General features: G+C 51.8%; 1 protein-coding gene across 3 annotated transcripts in view; it reads right to left on the bottom strand.

Moving 5' to 3' along the window:
- LOC112218500 (zinc finger protein 423) overlaps positions 1-18,215 on the bottom strand; it is a 154,635-nt gene that overhangs the window by 61,071 nt on the left and 75,349 nt on the right. For all 3 annotated transcript variants that reach the window (XM_042301488.1, XM_042301490.1, XM_042301489.1), the window contains 2 exons: positions 11,931-15,379; positions 11,089-11,173 (listed from right to left, as the gene is read on the bottom strand). In XM_042301488.1, the coding sequence (XP_042157422.1) occupies positions 11,089-11,173; positions 11,931-15,379 (3,534 nt within the window). The remainder of the gene's footprint in view (positions 1-11,088; positions 11,174-11,930; positions 15,380-18,215) is intronic.

Here is an 18,215-nt window from a genome sequence, read left to right as displayed (position 1 = left end):
CACTTCTCTTCCCCGCTCTCTCACTTCTCTTCCCCGCTTCTCTTCCCCGCTCCTCACTTCTCTTTCCTCGCTCCCTCACTTCTCTTCCCCCTCTCACTTCTCTTCTCTCCTCTCTTCCCCGCTCCTCTCTTCCCGCCTCTCACTTCTCTTCCCCTGCTCCTCACTTCTCTTCTTCCCCGCTCCCTCACTTCTCTTCCCCGCTCCTCACTTCTCTCCCTGCTCCCTCACTTCTCTTCCCCGCTCTCTCACTTCTCTCTCACTTCTCTTCCCCGCTCCCTCACTTCTCTTCCCTGCTCCTCACTTCTCTCCCTGCTCCCTCACTTCTCTTCCCGCTCTCTCACTTCTCTCCCTGCTCCCTCACTTCTCTTCCTGCTCCCTCACTTCTCTTCCCCGCTCTCTCACTTCTCTCCCTGCTCCCTCACTTCTCTTCCCCGCTCCTCACTTCTCTCCCTGCTCCCTCACTTCTCTTCACTTCTCCCTGCTCCTCACTTCTCTTCCCCGCTCTCTCACTTCTCTCTTCCCCGCTTCTCTCACGCTCCCTCTTCTCTTCCCGCTCCTCACTTCTCTCCCTGCTCCCTCACTTCTCTTCCCCGCTCTCTCACTTCTCTTCCCCGCTCCCTCACTTCTCTTCCCCGCTCTCTCACTTCTCTCCCTGCTCCCTCACTTCTCTTCCCCGCTCTCTCACTTCTCTCCCCCGCTCCCTCACTTCTCTTCCCCGCTCCCTCACTTCTCTTCCCCGCTCTCTCACTTCTCTTCCCCGCTCTCTCACTTCTCTCCCTGCTCCCTCACTTCTCTTCCCCGCTCCCTCACTTCTCTCCCTGCTCCCTCACTTCTCTTCCCCGCTCTCTCACTTCTCTTCCCCGCTCTCTCACTTCTCTCCCCGCTCCCTCACTTCTCTCCCCGCTCTCTCACTTCTCTTCCCCGCTCTCTCACTTCTCTTCCCGCTCTCTCACTTCTCTTCCCCGCTCTCTCACTTCTCTTCCCCGCTCTCTCACTTCTCTCCCCCGCTCCCTCACTTCTCTCCCCGCTCTCTCACTTCTCTTCCCCGCTCTCTCACTTCTCTTCCCCGCTCTCTCACTTCTCTTCCCCGCTCTCTCACTTCTCTCCCTGCTCCCTCACTTCTCTTCCCCGCTCTCTCACTTCTCTTCCCCGCTCTCTCACTTCTCTCCCCGCTCCCTCACTTCTCTCCCCCGCTCCCTCACTTCTCTCCCTGCTCTCTCACTTCTCTTCCCCGCTCTCTCACTTCTCTTCCCCGCTCTCTCACTTCTCTCCCCTGCTCCCTCACTTCTCTCCCCTGCTCCCTCACTTCTCTTCCCTGCTCTCTCACTTCTCTCCCCTGCTCCCTCACTTCTCTCCCCTGCTCCCTCACTTCTCTTCCCTGCTCCCTCACTTCTCTCCCCTGCTCCCTCACTTCTCTTCCCCGCTCTCTCACTTCTCTCCCCTGCTCCCTCACTTCTCTCCCCTGCTCCCTCACTTCTCTTCCCTGCTCCCTCACTTCCTTCCCCGCTCTCTCACTTCTCTCCCCTGCTCCCTCACTTCTCTTCCCCGCTCTCTCACTTCTCTCCCCTGCTCCCTCACTTCTCTCCCCTGCTCCCTCACTTCTCTTCCCTGCTCCCTCACTTCTCTCCCCTGCTCCCTCACTTCTCTTCCCCGCTCTCTCACTTCTCTCCCCTGCTCCCTCACTTCTCTCCCCTGCTCCCTCACTTCTCTTCCCTGCTCCTCACTTCTCTTCCCCGCTCTCTCACTTCTCTTCCCCGCTCCCTCACTTCTCTTCCCCGCTCTCTCACTCCCTCACTTCTCTTCCCCGCTCCCTCACTTCTCTTCCCCGCTCCCTCACTTCTCTCCCTGCTCCCTCACTTCTCTTCCCCGCTCTCTCACTTCTCTCCCCCGCTCCCTCACTTCTCTTCCCGCTCTCTCACTTCTCTTCCCCGCTCTCTCACTTCTCTTCCCGCTCTCTCACTTCTCTTCCCCGCTCCCTCACTTCTCTTCCCCGCTCTCTCACTTCTCTTCCCCGCTCCCTCACTTCTCTTCCCGCTCCCTCACTTCTCTCCCTGCTCCCTCACTTCTCTTCCCGCTCTCTCACTTCTCCCCCGCTCCCTCACTTCTCTTCCCCGCTCCCTCACTTCTCTTCCCCGCTCTCTCACTTCTCTTCCCCGCTCCCTCACTTCTCTTCCCCGCTCTCTCACTTCTCTTCCCCCGCTCTCTCACTTCTCTTCCCCGCTCCCTCACTTCTCTTCCCCGCTCTCTCACTTCTCTCCCTGCTCCCTCACTTCTCTTCCCCGCTCCCTCACTTCTCTTCCCGCTCCCTCACTTCTCTCCCTGCTCCCTCACTTCTCTTCCCCGCTCTCTCACTTCTCTCCCCCGCTCCCTCACTTCTCTTCCCCGCTCTCTCACTTCTCTCCCTGCTCCCTCCTCCCTGCTCCCTCACTTCTCTTCCCCGCTCTCTCACTTCTCTCCCCGCTCTCTCACTTCTCTCCCCGCTCTCTCACTTCTCTCCCCGCTCTCTCACTTCTCTCCCTGCTCCCTCACTTCTCTTCCCCGCTCCCTCACTTCTCTCCCTGCTCCCTCACTTCTCTTCCCCGCTCTCTCACTTCTCTTCCCCGCTCCCTCACTTCTCTTCCCCGCTCTCTCACTTCTCTTCCCGCTCCCTCACTTCTCTTCCCCGCTCTCTCACTTCTCTTCCCCGCTCCCTCACTTCTCTTCCCCGCTCTCTCACTTCTCTTCCCGCTCTCTCACTTCTCTTCCCCGCTCCCTCACTTCTCTTCCCCGCTCTCTCACTTCTCTCCCTGCTCCCTCACTTCTCTTCCCGCTCCCTCACTTCTCTTCCCCGCTCCCTCACTTCTCTCCCTGCTCCCTCACTTCTCCCCGCTCTCTCACTTTCTCTCCCCCGCTCCCTCACTTCTCTTCCCCGCTCTCTCACTTCTCTCCCTGCTCCCTCACTTCTCTCCCTGCTCCCTCACTTCTCTTCCCCGCTCTCTCACTTCTCTCCCCCGCTCTCTCACTTCTCTTCCTGCTCCCTCACTTCTCTTCCCCGCTCTCTCACTTCTCTCCCTGCTCCCTCACTTCTCTTCCCGCTCCTCACTTCTCTCCCTGCTCCCTCACTTCTCTTCCCCGCTCTCTCACTTCTCTTCCCGCTCTCTCACTTCTCTTCCCCGCTCCCTCACTTCTCTTCCCCGCTCTCTCACTTCTCTCCCTGCTCCCTCACTTCTCTTCCCCGCTCTCTCACTTCTCTTCCCGCTCCCTCACTTCTCTTCCCCGCTCTCTCACTTCTCTCCCTGCTCCCTCACTTCTCTTCCCGCTCTCTCACTTCTCTCCCCCGCTCCCTCACTTCTCTTCCCGCTCCCTCACTTCTCTTCCCCGCTCTCTCACTTCTCTTCCCCGCTCTCTCACTTCTCTCCCTGCTCCCTCACTTCTCTTCCCCGCTCCCTCACTTCTCTCCCTGCTCCCTCACTTCTCTTCCCCGCTCTCTCACTTCTCTTCCCCGCTCTCTCACTTCTCTCCCCGCTCCCTCACTTCTCTCCCCGCTCTCTCACTTCTCTTCCCGCTCTCTCACTTCTCTTCCCCGCTCTCTCACTTCTCTTCCCCGCTCTCTCACTTCTCTTCCCCGCTCTCTCACTTCTCTCCCCCGCTCCCTCACTTCTCTCCCCGCTCTCTCACTTCTCTTCCCCGCTCTCTCACTTCTCTTCCCCGCTCTCTCACTTCTCTTCCCCGCTCTCTCACTTCTCTCCCTGCTCCCTCACTTCTCTTCCCCGCTCTCTCACTTCTCTTCCCCGCTCTCTCACTTCTCTCCCCCGCTCCCTCACTTCTCTCCCCCGCTCCCTCACTTCTCTCCCTGCTCTCTCACTTCTCTTCCCCGCTCTCTCACTTCTCTTCCCCGCTCTCTCACTTCTCTCCCCTGCTCCCTCACTTCTCTCCCCTGCTCCCTCACTTCTCTTCCCTGCTCTCTCACTTCTCTCCCCTGCTCCCTCACTTCTCTCCCCTGCTCCCTCACTTCTCTTCCCTGCTCCCTCACTTCTCTCCCCTGCTCCCTCACTTCTCTTCCCCGCTCTCTCACTTCTCTCCCCTGCTCCCTCACTTCTCTCCCCTGCTCCCTCACTTCTCTTCCCTGCTCCCTCACTTCTCTCCTCTCTTTGTGTGTTGGTGTCTCTTAGGACCACACTGGCCTTTTTTTCCACGGGCTTTATTGTTTTCCGCTGTGCAGCTGCAAAGCATGGAGGAGCCCCCTGCAGGTGTGAGTTTGTGTGGTAACGCTCTGCCCCCCCTGCTTCTCCCACCCCTGCCAGCAGGGGGTGGGGTGGCGCGCTGGGCCCGTTGCCCCGCTGAGCCCTGCCAAACCGGGGTTAAAATGACGCTCTGAACTCAAAGAGCACTGTGATTAACCACATAGGTGGGACCCCCAGTCAAGGGCCCAGGGGGTGGCCCCACCGTGGTGCACAGCACCCCCTCAACAACCCCCCCCAACCTTACACCCCTCTAGCCTATAAAAAGGGAAGATGCAGAACCATTGAACTGCCTGCAGTTTCCTAGAACAACCCTTCCATCCCTATTCCTTGTCATTCTGAGGAAAACAAAATGGCGTAGTAACTGCTGTGAGAGCTTTTGTCTTAAACGGAAAGGCTTCACCACATCATACAAAATAGTCATTTGTAGTCATGCCTGATTGCCTGTAGTTAAATAGCTACGTCTTCATGGACATTTAGAGGCTCTTAAAATCCAAACCTCAATCCCCACATTAGTCCTCACTAATGACTTCAATCTGTTCTTTCAATATTCGATCGTTCTCTACTCTGTTCTTTTCTCCTTTACTTCAGAATTTCCCAGCTTTCCCCTCTCTCAGCAGCCACCTTTCTAATATTTTGTCATCTCTCCTCTGTCTGTCTTGCTAGTGGTATCCCTCCATCTGGGGGGGAAAGGAAATGAAAGTGATCTGGCCCTCTGACACTCTCTCTCCCTGGGAAATGAGGGGCTCTGGTCCGACACTCCTATTGTTCAGCATGTGGCCTCTCACTCCCTCTCTCTGGGAAATGAGGGTCTCTGGTCCGACACTCCTATTGTTCAGCATGTGGCCTCTCACTCCCTCTCTCTGGGAAATGAGGGGCTCTGGTCCGACACTCCTATTGTTCAGCATGTGGCCTCTCACTCCCTCTCTCTGTCTGCTTCCCCCTGGAAGGGCTGAACTATTATTATTGCGGTTATCTCCATCGTGCGCAGACATGGGCATCAGTCACAGCCCACACGGCAGGCACGCCGCAGGGATTTACAACACAATAGCAGAACACTGGGTTGTCCCCACTGGCAGGTTATCACCCCGGGCCAAAATGGCTTCTCTCTCTCTCTCCTCTGCTCTCCATCTGAGGGCGAGAGATGAGATGTAGAGTCGCTGGCTGTTTGGCTTTGGCAGTGTGTAGACATGTATCGTGGGCGGAGAGTGTAAATAGTGTACACAAAATTGCAGTTGGTGGGTGTTAGTATACTGTAGGATGTACTTATTGGAAAAGTGTAAACATATGTCAGATGTAATATTTATGACACCATCACGTTGTTCATTCCTATGATGAAACATGGTGTCAGGGAGAATATGGGCACTTACTTTAATGATCAAATACACTGTTGAAGACGATTCGAGTACCAAGGAATTGCCATATTAACACATTCATGCTGAAGAGATTAAGAGGAAAAGGTACAAGTCTTTAATAACAGAGAGCAGTTTCCCCTCTCTCTCTCTCTGTGTCTCTCTGTTCATCCCATTATATCTGATTTAGTCTGACAGGGTTTTTAGGGGGCCATGGGTACACTCTACACTGCTTTACCCTGTGAGCAGTTAGTGCAGCGTTGGGGGACTCTATCACATTACTGGATTAGATTATACAGTTGGAGGTCTCGCTGCCTCCCTTCAAATCACCTGTCCTCCAGGACAGAGCAAAACGCTGGCACAGCCATGAGGAAAGCTGCATAATCACATTCCAGTCTCCCGAGCTCTCAGTGCAAGAGGCGTCACTGCAGTACCTGGTTCGAATCCAGGCTGCATCTCATCCGGCCGTGATTGGGAGTCCCATTGGGCGGCGCACAATTGGCCCAGCGTAGTCCGGGGTAGGCCGTCATTTTAAATAAGAATTTGTTCTTAACTGACTTGTTCTTAACTGACTTGCCTAGTTAAATAAATAACCTCCCAGTGGAGAAACGCTGACAGGCCAATGTGATGGGGGGGGGGTTGACTCTTTAACAAGGTGAGGGAGGCCGTAGGTAAGCAGGTTTATCTGTGTGTTTGATGTGAGTGTACGTGTCGTGTGTATAACAGAATAATAATTCTGCTAGTGTAATCACACGTGACAGTGTGAGCTGTCTGAGCCGTGTTGTTAGGCAGTCTCCTCTCCACCCAGCCGTGGTACGTCTACATGAAACAATCAGAGGAATAGGAATGGACAGGCAGTGGGAGAAACACACCCATTGCCCTAGGTCCACTGCCTCCTGGTGAAGGCCTCTCGTATGGCAGTTGCCTGGCGCACCACTCAGATGAATTAAAACACCAGGTTTCTACACCCCCTTTTCTCCATGTAATCAAGGACTTTTCCGTGCCTGCTCCTCCACTTCTCCCCGTCTCATCGATTACCATCCACACTCAAACTTGGCTAGCAACACGAAAATAAATCCGCAGCTAGTGAGGATGCATGCATAACAAGCCATCTGAGGGAAGCATCAACTTCAGCTAAACACATCAGTTCACGGAGCTTTGCTAACCACACATGCACCTCTTCACTCTACAATAACTGTGTCCCAACCTTTCCACAGAGACAGTTCCAGGTTTAGGCTTAAGGGAGATCTCACCATCTTCAATGCTAAGTGAGTTTGTGGGGTAGAGGTGTATAAGAAAAGTGACAGTGGGGAAGTTGCACAAATCCCCCCCCCCACACACACACACACACACGAGTGTACTCGCACATGAAGGAGATAGGAGCCGCATTGAGCAGATGTTGGAGCTTTCAGGAGGTAAACTGATTGAGATGCAGTGTCACCTTGTTAATGATCATCCAAGACAAAACTGGGAGGGGAGAGCGGGGGTATGATCACACCTTCCCAAATGTCACTGTGGATAACAGGGCCGGGTAGGTGAGGTGTCTGCAGTGCACATCTTCACCGTGCAAATGTGAAGAGAGCAGGGATGTACAATTGGGAGGTGTGTGTGTGTGTGTCAATGTCAACTGAGTTTATTTCAGGTATCTCAGTTACATCAGGGGGATTTGTTACGAGAGGGGCTAAGATAGTATATATGACAAAAGATACCCACCCAAGCTCAACCACAACACACACATCTCTACCACACACAGACCTGTGACGGCAGATGCACATTAATAACATGTATGGAAATGTAAGGTGAATGTCTGAACACCAACGAAGTAGCGGAGAGGAAGAAATGAAGTCGACATGATTATCACTGCTGACAAATGCGTCGACAAGGTAAGCCGCACCGCCGGAACTTCATCATTAGTGATACGACGCACAGACCAACACACACTGAAGACCTCTTGTTCTAGATCACTCTCTCCAAAACTCCATCTCTGCCACAATGGGGATGAAGACTGCATCCATCACCTTACAAACGGTAAACAATGGAGTAGAATGCAGAATACCTTCACTGTTGCTACTGTTCTAACAAACTAATGTATGACATAGAATGTGTGTACAAGGTCAAATGTTTCAGGACATTTTAGGTTGGAAATGCCTAGTGAAAACTAAGACTTGCGCATTCTGAAGGGTTTCTATAAGGAGAAAAGAGGAGGGTAAAATCTCAGGGATGACCTCCGCAGTCATATATAAAAGCTCAGGGATGACCTCCGCAGTTATATATAAAAGCTCAGGGATGACCTCCGCAGTCATATATCAAAGCTCAGGGATGACCTCCGCAGTCATATCAAAGCTCAGGGATGATCTCCGCAGTCATATATCAAAGCTCAGGGATGACCTCCGCAGTCATATATCAAAGCTCAGGGATGACCTCCGCAGTCATTTATCAAAGCTCAGGGATGACCTCCGCAATCATATATAAAAGCTCAGGGATGACCTCCGCAGTCATATATAAAAGCTCAGGGATGACCTCCGCAGTCATACATAAAAGCTCAGGGATGACCTCCGCAGTCATATATAAAAGCTCAGGGATGACCTCCGCAGTCATATATAAAAGCTCAGGGATGACCTCCGCAGTCATATATCAAAGCTCAGGGATGACCTCCGCAGTCATATATCAAAGCTCAGGGATGACCTCAGCAGTCATATATAAAAGCTCAGGGATGACCTCCGCAGTCATATATCAAAGCTCAGGGATGACCTCAGCAGTCATATATCAAAGCTCAGGGATGACCTCTGCAGTCATATATAAAAGCTCAGGGATAACATCAGCAGTCATATATCAAAGCTCAGGGATGACCTCCGCAGTCATATATCAAAGCTCAGGGATGACCTCCGCAGTCATTTATCAAAGCTCAGGGATGACCTCCGCAGTCATATATAAAAGCTCAGGGATGACCTCAGCAGTCATATATAAAAGCTCAGGGATGACCTCCGCAGTCATATATCAAAGCTCAGGGATGACCTCCGCAGTCATATATAAAAGCTCAGGGATGACCTCAGCAGTCATATATAAAAGCTCAGGGATGACCTCCGCAGTCATATATCAAAGCTCAGGGATGACCTCAGCAGTCATATATCAAAGCTCAGGGATGACCTCCGCAGTCATATATAAAAGCTCAGGGATAACATCAGCAGTCATATATCAAAGCTCAGGGATGACCTCCGCAGTCATATATCAAAGCTCAGGGATAACCTCAGCAGTCATATATAAAAGCTCAGGGATAACCTCAGCAGTCATATATCAAAGCTCAGGGATAACCTCAGCAGTCATATATCAAAGCCGACAGATAGCGTAGCTTTTTAATGATTGTTTCGTAATCTGCCCAGGAAAGAGAGGAGCGAGAGGGAGAGCAGAAAACTCCTCCTCTGTGATCTCTCCTCAATTTTCTCACCACAGACGCCTCGACAGATAAAGGTAAAGACACGGCTCTCTTTCACTGTTGAAAAAACGTCATCCATCTTTGAAGAGGGGTTCGAAAGAAATAAAATAATAACATTATTGAAAATAATCTGCCTCAATTCCATAATTAATCTCCAGTTTTTCTGAAAATTCTGATGTTAATTAACCCAAAATTCCCTCCATGGTGGCTGAGAGAGACGAGCGTTCAGCCTGCCCCGCTTCAAGCACCCCCTATCTCTCCCCATCGCGGTACAGTCTTTTAGGGGGAGAGAGCGCTCTGAAAGGAGAGGATTCTCAGGGTGGAGGGCTGAAGGTGGAGATGGGGGAGGAGAGAGAGCATGGGGACATGGATGGGATGGGCCTTCAGCCCTCAGAGAGGAGAGGAAAATTAACACAGTGTGATGGGAAGTAAGAGAAAATGAAAACTGGGGTGGTGAATGAATGCAGTGGGGAGAAGCTCTGTTCTCAGCCAGACTGGGCTGAGATAGGCAGCACGCCTGTACACTAAAGCTGTGGTTCTGTTCTGTACCAGCTCTCTCTCTCTCTCTAGACAACTACTGCAGGACTCAGGAGGACCCACGCACTGAAAATACATCAACCGGCACAACTCCGATATCAGCTGTCAGGCCTGGAGAAGGCTGGGGAGTCGCTGCGGCTCTCAGTGTTCTGCCGTTTGTTCTCCCAAATTACTCACAGGCCAAGCTTGTTAATCTACACTACAGTACACTGCGGCAGCAATTATTAGTTACGAAATAACAACACAGAGGGAGGAAGCCCGTAAAAAACTACAGAGGAACTTTTCAGTTGGAGCACACATACCTCTGTGCTGCATCAGAGCCTGTAAACCTGACTTGCCTCCAGATAGCATGTGCTAGGAAATGTCATCCACCTGGTGGGAATCAGGGGGGAGTCTGTCTGGCATCTTTGGGCTGCTTCTAAGGTCTCGCTAACTTTTTTGGAGACCTATTTACAACATATTATTACAATGATATGCATACTGTGGGTGAGGTAATGTGATCGTCCATGCCTCCTAACTCCCCACAGTGTCCTCTACATCCAGGTGTGGAGGTCAGTGCGAGGTGGTGAACACACAAGGTTAGTAGTGGGTGGCCAATCAGACCATACAAAGGAAATGCTCTACAGTGCCATTATTCTATACTGCAGAAGACCATGTTGGTTATTCACCATATGGCTGCTATTTACCGAAACCTTAGCATTTTCATATATTGTACATAGATTTCAATGTTACTGGTAGAGCAGAGAAAAAAATACTTTGTCCTTATAATGTCCTAGAGAGTGCACACATGTTGAGAGAGAGAGAGAGAGAGAGAGAGAGAGATGAGAGAGAGAGAGAGAGAGAGTGTAATGTTTACTGTTAATTTTTGTTGTTTTTCACTTTATATATTCACTTTGTATGTTGTCTACCTCACTTGCTTTGGCAATGTTAACACATGTTTCCCATGCCAATAAAGCCCTTGAATTGAATTGAATTGAATTGAGAGGGGAGAGAGGAGGAGAGAGAGAGAGAGTGCACACATGTTGGAGAGAGAGAGAGAGAGAGAGAGAGAGAGAGAGAGAGAGGGAGAGGGAGGGAGGGAGAGGGAGAGGGAGAGGGAGAGAGGGAGAGAGAGAGAGAGGGAGAGAGAGAGAGAACACATTGAGGGCTATTGTCTGGGAGAAAGTCCAGTGATGAGGAGGAAAAAGGGAGAGCAAGAAAAGGAAATGTTGGTTGCCCTTTTACTGTACAGCACGGCCTGCAGTCACAGCCCTGGTCACATAGTGAAGAGTTAACGGAGCAATCAGACCTGCAGCCACGGCCTCAGCTGCGCAGTCAAGTGTTAAACAATGGAACAGCTGTCGAGTGCGGCAGCTCCACAAATAGAGCTGTTCATTTCACCTGTCTGTCTCACACCTGTGTGCTGTGCAGGCCGGGGAGAGAGAGGGCGAGGGCTAGGCTAAACAGAAGGCTGTGGAGCCAGAGGAAACAGAAAGGAGAGACGGGCACAGAGATAACAAACACACACGCGTAAACACACAAACAGGAAGAGACTAGGCTGACTCACCAATCATGTGATTGGCTACGTGGATCTGGATCTCCCGTTCTGTCTCGAAGGTCATTTGGCATTTGATGCACTGGTACGTCTTCTTCTGCAATGCAACAGACAGGTAGACAATCATTTTAGAGAGGGAATCAAACTGCTCATTCACTCACTCACACACACACAATACAGAAAGGATGTACTGGGGGGTTGGAGGTTTCTTCTTGCTGTTACACTGAGCTGAAACAAAAGCGGAGGTAAAGATTGAGCGTCCCAGGGACCTCACTGTCAATATCTAGTAGAGCGAACAGGCCACACAATGCCTCAGCAGGGCCGAGCTGTAGGCCCCGCCGGGCCCAAATGAAACGCAGCCATGAATTCACACATCTAACTGAGCACAACTTCTTACTGACACGCTAGCCACTGGGAACTGACACACTGCTAGAAAATACCGTTAAAATGTTTATAGTATTGTATGAGGGAAATCTTTTAAAACTAGGCTATTTTTGCACCCATGATAAGTATAAGTGGGAACAACATGGCATCAAATGATAAAAATGACATTAAAATCTTTAGATTTCAAAAGGATTAAGAGTGATTGAATACAATGACGTTCTAATGCATTAATTAGATTTGTCTAAATGCAGGGCCATTAAACTTTTTGTTGGGTTGGTAATAACTTCCATTTATTTTATACTGCAGAGGACCATGTTGGTTATTCACCATATGGCTGATTCATAAATTACTAAACTGAACCTGCTATTTACCGAAACCTTAGCATTTTCTTATATTGTACGTAGATTTCAATGTAAATCAATGTGCTGATCAAGCCATAGTGGGGGAAAACATTATACGTGTGTTCTTACTTTAGGGATAGAAGAGGCATCCATCACCTTCTTGGCCCCGCTGTTCTCCGGGCTCATCTCGGGGTGGTCCACCTGAACATGGCTCTCCAGGTCCTCCAGGGACTCAAACTTCACAGCACACTCGGGGCATCGCAGCCCAACCGCCGTCTTCTCTCCCCCGGCCTCCTGGGGAGTGGTGCCCCCGCTGGGAGACTGGCCGTTGGTAGCCCGGCTCATACAGCCAGCACACAGCCCATAGGGCAGCCCGTTCACATCCAGCTTCACCAGATCCTGCTTGTTCTTGAACTCCTTGAGGCACAGGGCACACTTGTAGTGCTTGTGTTGGTGCAGCTGGCCATTGGGAGAGGAGGAGGCTGAGCCGCCCCCGCCTCCGCTGCCCCCGCCGGCTGAGAGCTTCTGCATGTGGAAGGTGCCGTGGATCTTGAGCTCCAGGGTGGAGGTGACCGTCTGCATGCACACCACACAGCGGAAGCCCGTCAGAGAGTTCCTCAGGTCTGGGTGCATCTGGCAGTGCTCTATGAAGTCCTCCTCGCTCTGCAGGGGCATCTTACAGATGCGGCAGGTGCCCGTGTCCAGGCTCTTGCTGTGGGTGACCTTGTGTTCGGTGAGCGTGAGCAGGGAGGGGAAGCGCTCTCCACAGATAGGGCACATGTAGTGCTTGGCGGGACCACGGTGGGTCTGGGCGTGCTCCCTCAGGCCATTCTCAGAGAAGAAGGTCCGTGAGCACACGTTGCACTTGTGGTTTCCCTTGATAAAGTCGGCCTTCTTCTTGCGGGTGCCGGCGTCGTCGTCCCCGGGCTGGATGTTGTGGTCCCTCAGTCGGTGGTTCTGCAGAAGACTCTCCATAGTGTAGGCTGCTCCACAGATGTCACAGGCGTACATGGGCTCTGAATTGTCCAGCTCCTCCTCCCCTCCGCTGGCCTCATGGCTGTTGGCTACATCCTGACTCGCGTTCTTTAGCAGCATGTTCTGCAGGTCAGCCTGCTCCGTGGCCACTGTGGATCTTTCGCTTCCTCCCCCACGCTTGGAGCTCTGGGTTACACCGTTGGGTGTGCCATTCTGGCTTCCTCCATTCCCGGTGCCGTTCCCCCCATCAAAGACACAGTGCTTCTCCCTCAGGTGCCTTTCCAGCAGAACGATGGCGTGGAAGGCCTTGCCACAGAAGCGGCAGTTGAACTTCTTACTGTGGGTGGTGATGTGGCACTGTAGCTCCACCTCTGTGCAGAACGTCTCCCCACAGAAGATGCACTTACGGGCCTTGCTGGTGACACCGGGGCCGGTGGGGTGCCCCAGGTGGCTGTGTTTAACGTGCAGCTCAAGGTCACTCTCCTTCCGGAAGTCCCAGGTGCAGGCTGTGCAGCGGAACATCTTCTTCTCGTTGCTGTGCTTGACAGCCAGGTGGACCTGGATGGACACCTTGGAGTCAAACACCTCCTGGCACAGCGTACAGTGGTACAGCACAAAGGTGTGCATGTCCAGCAGGTGCTTCTGCAGATCGTCCACTGAGGAGAACTGCTTATCACAGCTCTCACAGACGTACTGGGTGGACGTGGTGGTGTAGTGGACCGTCAGGTGCTGCAGCAGAGACTCCTGGGAGTCGAAGTCCTCTTTGTTGCACTGCGGGCAGGACTGCCTCCTCAGCAGCATTTCCAGGTGGGACTTGAGATGGGCTTGAAAGCCCTCGAAGCTGCTGAAGCGCAGGTCACACTGGTTACAGGGGTAGTCTCCATTGGATCCTGCCGTGGTGGAGTCCCCAGCCAGCCTATGGCGTTTGGGGGAGGAGATCTCCACATCAGAGGAGGCGGGGCTGAGTTCCGCCACCTTTGCTTGCCGCTTGTTATTGGCCAGTGGGATGTTCTTGTGGTTCTCCTTGATGTGCTTGGTGAGCTTGAGCAGGGAGCCGAAGATGGGCGAGTTGGTGCAGTAAGGGCAGGAGTAGACCTCCATGAAGGACTGGGAGGGCTGCAGGATGGGAGACTCCATCTTGGGCATGCCTCCTCCGCTGCAGTGGGTTTGCTGGATGTGCTCTGTGAGAGAGGACTCTGTGAGAAAGCCCATGGAGCACTGGTTGCAGAAGAAGGCGTGGTTGCCCTCCAGGGTGGTGGAGCCTGCAACCATTCCTCCAGGCAGGCAGTGGGACACACGGATGTGCTCCTGCAGGGTGTTGATGTCTGCAAACATGTCTGGGCAGTAGTTGCAGTGAAAGGCTGACACGTTGGTGAATTGAAGCAGGGGGAAGGCCGCTGAGGCGCCTCCGCTGCCTCTGTGGGCTTTGCGGATGTGTTCGTTGAGGTTGTAGAGCGTGGGCAGGGTGTCCAGGCACAGCTGGCAGGTGTGGTTCTGCTGGGGCTTGTCTGCATGGATGGTCTTCAGATGAATCTCCAGAACGGCCAGGCTGTTGAAGTCTCTCTTGGAGCAGTAGGGGCAGCTGTAGGTCACCTTGGCCGTCCAGTGACCCCCGTCGTCATGGTCAGAGTTCGGGGCCAGCTTGCGCCGGCTCTGGATGGGCTTTAGGGTGGAGTCTGGGGTGGAGCCCCTCTCCAGAGAGGCGCTGGAGTCCGGGGTGGCGCTGCTCATGGATGCCACACTGCCCAGCACGGGGTCAGGGCTGGGACTGTGATTACTGGAGTCGGGCTGCCGGTGGCTGTCCATGTGGCAGTAGACGTCCTCCACAGAGGGGAACTGCTCTGAGCACACGGGACACTTGTGTTTGTGGTTAGCGTGGGACGTCTCGATATGGGAGAGCAGCAGGCCCTCATCACTGAAGATCTCGGGGCAGTGGATGCACTGCAGGTCGGAGCGGTCAGACAGCTGGGGGTGGCGGGTCACTACGTGCTTCTCCAGCTCGTCTGTCTGGCTGAAGGTCTCCTCACAGTAGTCACACATGTACAGGTCCTGGTCCATCTCCCCTCCACTGCCTGCATTGCTGCCACGCTTCCCCCCTTCCTTTTCAGCACGCAGGGCCAGGTGCTCCTTGTTCTTCCTGTGAGCCTGCATGTGGCTCTGCAGAGAGGACGTGGAGGAGAAGCCTCTCTTGCACACGCTGCACTTAAAGGGCTTGCTGGAGCTGTGGGTCTTCAGGTGGATCTTGAGATGGTCGCTGCGGGAGAAAGCCGCCTCACATTCCTGGCAGCTGTACTTCTTGTCTCCGGTGTGGAGCTTGACGTGGCGGTCGCGGCTGCGCTTGTGCTTGAACAGGCGGCTGCAGAAGGTGCACTTGAAGGGCAGCTTGTCGCTGTGGATCTGCTCGTGGCGCTTCAGGTAGCTGAGGCGGCTGAAAGACTTGTCGCAGAACTGGCAGGGGTAGGGCAGCCCCGCGCCCCCTTCCTCCTCCCCTGTGCCCATGCCCAGATCGCTGCAGCCGTCCCCCAGCATCTGTGACGGTGACGCCACGTCTTTGCTGGAGGGAGAGGACCCTACCCAGGAGAGCCCAGGGTCATCATCACCATCTGCAATGCAAAACACAGGCAGAATTAAAGTGTTAGAGAGGAGATTTAAAAAAAAATCTAAAACAGAATAGAATTAAAGACAGTCCCACAAGATTTAAGAAATAAGGACAAATTGTATTTTCTCTCTCTTCATCCTCCCTAAGCAAACATCCCCCACCCCCTCTAGAATTACATCTGCCTTATCATATATTGTCATTATGGGGACAAGATTGAAATTCCGAAAACCGATTAGAAGACACTCAATAGTGAGGGTATATTCTTATATAACAATGTGAATGAAATAAAACACGAGATTCTGTATGCTTCTCTCCAGTTTGGTGCTGACACAAGGGAAAGTCTATTAATGCATACATAATAGAAATATACACAAAGAGCATAAATTAACTCTGTCCTGCTTTGTGCAGTCTGAGGGGGCCTGCCACAGCCCTCACGTCATCTATTTAGCATCTAAACTAGAGCCGTCTGAAGGAGAGGAGAAACGCTCATGACTTATTGAGCAGGAATGCTGCGAGCCTGGAGTCCCACTGTGGCTCAGACAAACCCAGAATTCTCCAGCTCAGCCTGTTTGCTTTATTTGACTAAGTTTCACACACTGCTCTCAATGCGTGAGGAGAGAAGCCTCTGGTAGTCATCATCACACATAACCAAATGTTTACAATAAGTAAACAGCCTCCCGCATTTCCCCTCTCCACACATACATCTTATAAAACACGCTTTTTACATGAAACTAGTCTGTAGCTGGAGGGCACGTGACTCAATCTGCATCTCATTTGTATTTTGGCTGACAATCACACTCAAACAGGTAACTGTCCTCTCAGCAAAAGTAGGCTTCAAAACAAAGTATTAACAACATTCTTTATCTAAGAGAGAGAAGTAATTTGCTACTTATCTCTTTAAGCAACTATGAATATTGTTCCCTTCCCACTACCCACTCCTACAATATGTGTTATACAAAAGGGTATGCACTGCAGATTTGGTGGAAAATAGATGAATGTGATGAATCGATGCACTCGAAAATGTAGATGCGGTGCAGAGCAAATAGAAAAACTGCAGGGGTTTGTGGGTCATCTTGTTGTAAAAACATGAATTATGAATTTAGCTTGGAGCTAGGAAAGAAACCTCTGCTCTAAAAGACTGTAAAATAGAGATATTACATGGAAGATAAAAGGCAACAGGAGAGAGATGCCATCCAGCCGCAACAATGAGGAGAGTAATATTACAGGACGAGGGCAAGTTAATAAACAAGTATGAACGAGACCAAGGAAATGGACAAAGATGGAAAGAAAAGATGCTGGGAAATATGTTTGAGAGAATTTGTACAGAGACAGGGGAAGCAGGAGAAACTAACAATTACAGCCTATTTATATGCTACAGATCAAACCAGTAACACGCTGTTTTGTTGAGTACATAAATCCTAACATAAATGCTATTTTGAGCCCAAAACTGAGTACCACCTGCATTGTGTGTGTGTGTGTGTGTATGCGTGCATCTGTGCTCGTGCGTGAGTGTGTGCTGTATTTATGTGTGGGTAACGATGTAAGCGTGATGGAGGGGGGGAACAACTCTGTTTCTCAGATTACAGTTAAGGCCTGTACCCCACTGTCTACACAGCTGGGGTGTCTGGACATCCCCTCCCTATTGTAGCCATTCCCCCCCAGTCCTCCTCTCATGCCTTTGTGTCCGTGTCAGGATAAGAGTCATTCTGACACAAGTTAAACCCCGGCAACACAGGAGCGAGAGAGGGCCTCGGCGTCCCGAATAAAGAGAGGGGATGAAAAGCCCAAAAGGGCCTTATAACTGGGGTGAATTCTTTGGCTGCACAATGAAAGCGTGGCCCCTGACAGGCTGGTCTCTGATGTGAGCCGAGTGGAGGTGAGAGAGCAGAGGGGAGAGCTGCTCACGACTGACAGGTACGCCGTCCTGCCGAGCCCCAGCCATGTACTGCACCACATCACACCATATACAAAGGAACACTTGCTTGAGCATAAAGAAGAAGAAATAAATAAAATGAGAGATAAATAAGTAGAGAAGTGAGAGGGAGAAAGAATGGTGAGGGGAAAAAAGAGAAGAAAAAAAAACTCCTGGCACATGTGGTCATTCTGTCGAATTCTAAATCTATTAATGCTAATGCAATCCCTCTGACTGCAACAGAATGTGAGAAATCACTTTTGAGAAAGGAGATTATAGTCATTAAATAGCCTTAATCCTCAGAAGTGTGGCTGTCGGAAAATGGAAGATCACATGGCTTTTAGAGGGCTTTTGTCATCGGTCCGCTGGGGGACTTGGCAAGAGCACTAAACAGGGTAAGAAATTTCAATGAAAAGTTAAATTAGAAAAGAAACAGAAAATAAAGAGGGGGAAAGGCGAGGGGGAAGCAGAGAGAAAAGACTGGAATGGGCACGCAAACACATGCTGCTCCCATGTCTCCTCACTCCAGCGTTCCCAAGCACACCCCTGATGGCTTCTCTGTCTTTATCTCGCTCTCCCAGTCTGTTCCACCCTCCGTCCGCCCATGTCTTTCATGTTGTTACTCATTACTGAATTAACAGGCTACAGTCATGGCTGCCCCTGGCGCTGGCCTTCACCTCCGCTGCCATGGCCCAGGTGGAGGGGTGGGGCCAGGCAGGGAGGAGGGAGTGCCTGGCAGATGGAGACACTGCAGTCCAGAGGAAGAACGGCCATCCTGCCTCCAATCAGGGCCCAGTAATTGGAACTGGCCGAACAAAACACAAGGCCACAGACGAAGGCCCCAACTGAGCTCTACCTGAGCACGAGCATAGAGGTAGTGGATGGATGGAGCAGGGATGGCCAATTTTGGTCTGAGTTTCAAGAGGAC

The sequence above is a fragment of the Oncorhynchus tshawytscha genome, linkage group LG19 (assembly GCF_018296145.1).
Source record: "Oncorhynchus tshawytscha isolate Ot180627B linkage group LG19, Otsh_v2.0, whole genome shotgun sequence".
Taxonomy (NCBI): domain Eukaryota; kingdom Metazoa; phylum Chordata; class Actinopteri; order Salmoniformes; family Salmonidae; genus Oncorhynchus; species Oncorhynchus tshawytscha.
Note: the sequence above shows the minus strand (reverse complement) of the source record. Positions and strands in the feature narration are given on the sequence as shown.